This window comes from Halyomorpha halys, unplaced genomic scaffold (assembly GCF_000696795.3).
Source record: "Halyomorpha halys isolate HHAL.00 unplaced genomic scaffold, Hhal_1.1 Scaffold426.1, whole genome shotgun sequence".
NCBI classification, from domain to species: domain Eukaryota; kingdom Metazoa; phylum Arthropoda; class Insecta; order Hemiptera; family Pentatomidae; genus Halyomorpha; species Halyomorpha halys.
In genome coordinates this window covers 463,991-469,934 of record NW_027108013.1, presented here as the reverse complement: position 1 = coordinate 469,934, position 5,944 = coordinate 463,991, and the positions used below count along the sequence as shown (strand labels likewise).

General features: G+C 30.6%; 1 protein-coding gene across 1 annotated transcript in view; it reads right to left on the bottom strand.

The window, feature by feature from the left end:
- Positions 1 to 3,658: 3,658 nt before the first annotated feature.
- The window catches only part of LOC106682593 (uncharacterized), a 35,818-nt gene continuing 33,532 nt past the window's right edge, over positions 3,659 to 5,944 (bottom strand). Inside the window, exon 5 of the mRNA XM_024362659.2 lies at positions 3,659 to 4,117. Within this exon, the coding sequence (XP_024218427.1) occupies positions 4,023 to 4,117 (95 nt within the window). The 3' untranslated portion in view covers positions 3,659 to 4,022. The remainder of the gene's footprint in view (positions 4,118 to 5,944) is intronic.

Below are 5,944 nucleotides of genomic sequence, written 5' to 3'. Positions count from 1 at the left end.
TATATATATAACTTAAGTATCGGTGAAAGCAGAATGTCAAAAAATGGAAGAAGGAATAAGATCTAACACGCTTGAACTTCTGTAAAATACTGGCTTTATTGGGTTCGGTACATCTCTTATCTAGTTCGATCAGCTGATCCCCTCAGTCAGCTGACATCGAAGTAACAGCTGACTCAGACCGTAACTTATATATATTGTACTAGCAGATCTGGCAATGCTTTCCTATTGCTAGATTTAAGAATGTTAATACGTCCTCAAATCTAGCAAAATAAACAAAATTAAAAATTTGACATCATTTAATGTATTATATATTATATTAAAACATGTACATATTTAATATATGTACTTATATTAAATTAAAACTAAACATATATTATTGTTATTAATATTTTGGATACTTAAATTGAACCCACATATGCGATAAGGAGACAAATATAATTTTTTTAAATTATATTTTACTATCTTTATTGATATTTTTTTTTTCATTTTATAACAAAACCCAAGGTTATGTCTATATTTAGTAGTATGCGGTAAGGTAGTATGAGTAGTAATGTTCTGTTGGTAACGGATATGAAGAAACTCACAATTATGTTTAATAGGTTTATTTAACTCACATAGGTAAATATCAAGTCTGTGCACATGGTTTCATTAATCTTCTAGACTGTTGGAAAAATCCGCCAAAGAGATCTCACCAGGGCTGACTTGAATCGAGCAATAATCGATACCTAAAGTACCTAAAGTTCTATATATGAGCCGTTCAGTGCACACATCCATTAACTCCACTTTTTGAAAAATCTTAAATTTAAGTGTCAAAGCACTTGGTATAGTCATTACTTTTTATATTTATTATAGCTTTCCTGAATCATACAGATTAACACCATTAAACACCAATTTTTTTTTTGGCAATTGAATAATAAGTAAATTATTTCAGAAGCCATTGTGATTAACTGCATACTCTAATGTAAATCGTTTCAACAACGCAATTATATGATATTATTATTTGTTCCGGCCCTGCATCATCGCTCTTTTTTTTAAAACAGTCGAAGGTGCTTCCCCCCCCCCCCTCAACGATATTGGTAGCAAAATCACATCGGCAAACAGATGAAAAGAAGCGCAATGCAAACGGAAGTTAGTATAACAGTGATCTCGCACGCTGAATGTTATTGTATACTTCACCAATATTATATGGACTACATATTCTCTTGGTATTTTCAACATTATTCCCAGATTGTTTTTAAAGAAATAAATATTATACCGTTATAATCAAGACGGGTGAGACTAATAATAATGTGGATGAGGAAAACACTGATGGTTCTTCAATACGATTTATCAACAGAAAGTCTGTTCCAAGAAGACGTTTATCGTTTTCCCCGGATTCATCTGATTGCAACAGAACAAATTTCCCAACAAACACATTGATTGGAAGTAAAAGAAGTCGTAATCCTGATAAATGGACACGAAATTTACATAAGCATAACAGAATAAAAGGTTTGGCATACAGGAATAAGGGAGGAAAAATAAAAATATTTGTCGATATAAAGTGCAGATGTATATCTGCATCAAGAACTGTAACATTACTGACGATAATTTTTTTGCTATTCTTTCTTATTAATTTTATATACCATTAGATGACAGCTATATCTGTATCTATGCATTCTACATTATATATTTGAATTTATATTATAACAGGAATTTTAGAAAACAATATACAGTACTTCATCGCGTTTCTCAACTTTTTGTTTTATGGAGTTAATCAATGTGTGCACTGAACGGCTCATATATTTAGGAACGATGTGCCATAGAAGGACGCGAAGAGTATGGAACAGTACCATTCGGACTAACCTCGGAGTCAAACCGGCTGAGAGCATCCTGAAGGGGCACAAGCTTTGATGGTTCGGACACCTTCGGATGGACCACGCAAGAGGAAGACCTGGGAGGAGAGTATTCAGGAGTGTTCAGGAGACAGGATATGAACTGGAGTAGGAGAAAGGAGATGATCTAGACTCTGCAAATTGTAACCCCACACTGCGTAAGCGGTAAAGGGAATAAAATGATTATGATGATGGTGTGCCATAGATGCTGTTGCAAAATAAAAATTCTCAATAAAATTACGGATAAAGCACAAAAATATACTTTTTTGCACATTAGAGTTCAATTATCAAATTACAGAGAGACTTCTAATGATATTAAAGTTATAATTTGAGAATTAAATATTATAATTAAGAATTACATTTTGTTAAACAATATGTTGTAACATTAATTTTCAAACAATTATAAATTTTAATATTAAGACAAATTCCTTAAAGCGATGTATAGGAATAAAACAACTACATAAGGTAATTAAATAAAAATATATTGATATTTGACTTTTTTCATTTATTATAATGATTGTTATACAGTATAATATAATCATTAATTATAAAAATGTAGAAATGTTTGTAAAAGGTTGATACGATATATATAATTTTTAGTATAGGACGGGTCTGATATATATCCAACAATTGTCTGAAATATATCCAATAAAATAATAATAATAATAATGAAATAAATAAAGTTATTCTTTGAAAAAAGAAAAAAAAAATATTTTTTAAAATTTTAATCGCTAATCTGAAGAGGCGATTGAGTGTAGACTTACATTTAATCGGGATTTACTCAAGAAGAAAAAAAGTAACCTCGAAATGTTGAGATTAGAACAGCTTATGAAAATAAAATGTAACATTCTGTTCACAAATTAATTGTAAATTGGAGATCTGAGACATATTACAATAATTTTTATGTTTATTTAATACAATTTACAACTGTATAAAAAAAAAAAAAGTGTGATAAATGTTTCAGAAGATATAATAACCTTAAGAAGGAACCACCCAATGGGCTTTAAATTAGAGGTTCCGTGTCCATCTTCTTTTCAGAAACATCAGAGGATTATCAGGGATTGTTAACGATGAGAGATTAATAACTAATGGGTTTGGGTAGGTAAGGATGTTGGAATGAAAGGAGTAAGTCTATTTCGGACCAAAACTGCAACGAATGGGATGTGAGGCATAGGCGTACCAGAGGGGGGCAGAAGGGGGAACTTGTCCCTCTAGACGTGAAAAAAACTATTAATTTAATAAAATTATTTTTTTCAAGAAAATAATTATAATAACTAATAAAGTCGTGCTATAACTATATATAATTTTCTTAAAATCTTGGTTTCATTCGCCTTTTCCTTGCTGAAATGTCATAAGCTGATTAACTATGGTATAACTATTAACATAACCCTCTCCTAGATTTGATCCTAGGTACGCTCTTGTGTTGAGGTCTTTATGGGTAAGTTTCTTTGTGGCATAATAAGGAGCATCAAGGATTTTACAGATGATTTCGGATTGTAAAGATTGGATAATAATGCTAAATTACAGTTATAGTAAATTAATATCATAACATTATTACTGTATTAATAAATGGAATATGATCCGGGTGCGGTAAAAAAAAACTCAAATAGTGACAACCATTTTAATGATCCAACGTTTCGCCCCACGTTGCAGGGCTTCGTCAGGGCTAAAAAAGATAAAAATACTTAAAATAAGGAAAACAAAATAAAAAAAGTATGTAATTTTTCATTTCCTTTTTTTTTTGTTTTATTTATGTTAAGTGTTTTTATCTTTTTTAGCCCTGACGAAGCCCTGCAACGTGGGGCGAAACGTTGGCTCATTAAAATGATTGTCACTATTTGAGTTTTTTTGACCGCACCCGGATCATATTCCATTTATTAATAATACACACGGTCAATCAACCTACTTTCAGTATTACTAAATTAATTGTAAGGATTTGATAACAATACTAAATTACAATTACATATTATAATACTAAATTACAATTAATTATTACTATAATAAAATTACAATACTAAATTACTGTACCAAAATTACCATTACATACTACAATACTAAATTACAAATGCATGTTATTTACATTCCTGATTCTTAATTAGCCAATGTTTAGGGATTAGAAGGCTGTCATATATTTGGTACAACTCTAATTGACTAGTTTACCAATTGGTTATTGGTCTCGCAGAGGTTTCCTTTTCGTAGCTCTTGGAAGTGTGCGTAAACTACGATCAAGAAGTATCCTTGGATTGCTGAAAACAAAATAAAATATGGTCACAAAAAAAAAACTTCCTTTAAGGATATCATTTGAAAATTAATATGGCGGTCGTAGGTTGATGAAACATCTTAACTTTATGAACGTCTTAAGAGAGAGAAATACTTTATTCATCTATGCTGCCTAAATACATCAGGTTGCTATCTCACACAGCATACTTATCAATCCGTAATCGGACTTATATAAGTTACACATACATGGTATAATCAGAAAAAAAGAGATACAATAATAAGATATAATAAAAAAAATTTTCCCCTTGTTGTAAAACAGTTTCCTTTTACAATCAATTTTGTACAATAAATACAAATGTTTCAATTCATTCCTACTTTTCTTTCTCATTTCGCTCCTCCAATTTCACCATTTCACAATGTTTTAATTCAACCGTAAAATATGCTGATCACTAAATTTTTTTCTCTATTTATTTATTGGTATATATAACTCTATTACATAAAAATATATTTAGTAAATGTGATATTTAAGTTACAAAGATACGATAAAGACTTGTATAGATAGTACCTATACATAACTTATGCAAGGTTAGCAATACTATATCTTATCCTAAACAGAAATTCCAAACTAAAACCAGAAACAACTGTTTTAATATTCAAAACAATTCTCAGGCCACTGCTGATGTACGGCTGTGAAGTCTGGGGAGCGGCATCCTTCACGAAAAAAAAAAAAAACTAAAGTCCTAAGAATCACAGTTAATGCTCCTTGGTTCATAAGAAATATCCAATTGCATCGGGAATTACATATGGAATCAATAGAGGATTATATCAAAAAACGGTTCATGAAGTTCCACTCCCAGTTGCCGACAGTTAAAGGAGCAGTGACCTACAACCTGGGAAACCCAACCTCAACCCGAAGACTGAATCCCAGACTGCTGCAGGACATTCTGTTATAAATTTGAATAAATATAAAATTAATTCATAGTCACACTACCTCTATTTTACTTTTTATTATTACTCATTTAATTTATTCATTATTATTATTTTATTTTATTTTTTTATTCTTCTCTCGTCCATTTTTCAAATTAACTTGTTTTTTTTTTTACTATTAGAGGGCAATTGTTTTAAAGTGTACCAATATCATTGTTTTTTGTTATTAATTTTAGTTTCATCTTTTATTAAGAAGTATTATTCTTATCTATTTATTTTCTTCCTTTAATAATTATATAGTTAGGGGTGTCTTTTGTACGAGACTATACCCCCCATAATCAACTGTTTGAATATATGTATAATATAACGGTTATATCAACGAGGTAAGGCCCACCAGGGCAATCTGGTATCAAATAAAATATATATAATAGCATTTCTACATTAGAAGGTCTCGAGGCCATCTCCTTTTCAGGCACCTTGGAGGATTGTCAGGAATAGAAGAGGAAGCACATTGGAGGTTTAGGGATTTTATAATAGAAAGATTGATATCTGGTTTGGGCCAAATCGGATACATATAGGAAAGTATAGTCTTTAGGGATGATTTTATTTGTGACAAAGTAAGGAACGAAGAATTTTCTATTGCAATGATTGGATACGAGAGGAATTCGAAGGTTTAGTGGAGCCCCAAAGCTCAACTCCGTATGTCCAGATTGGCCTTATTAAAATCATGTATATCAGTATTTTATAATATGTTGAAAGTTTAGACCGTTTGTCTAGTAAGTGCTGTAATAGTGGAAATCGACGTGCAGTTTCCTGTCTTAAGGAATAATTTTTTATTTATTTATTTATTGATATTTACAACTGTATAAAAAATAAAACAAGTAAATTTGATCATAATGACATAATGATATGATACAGGATGTAGA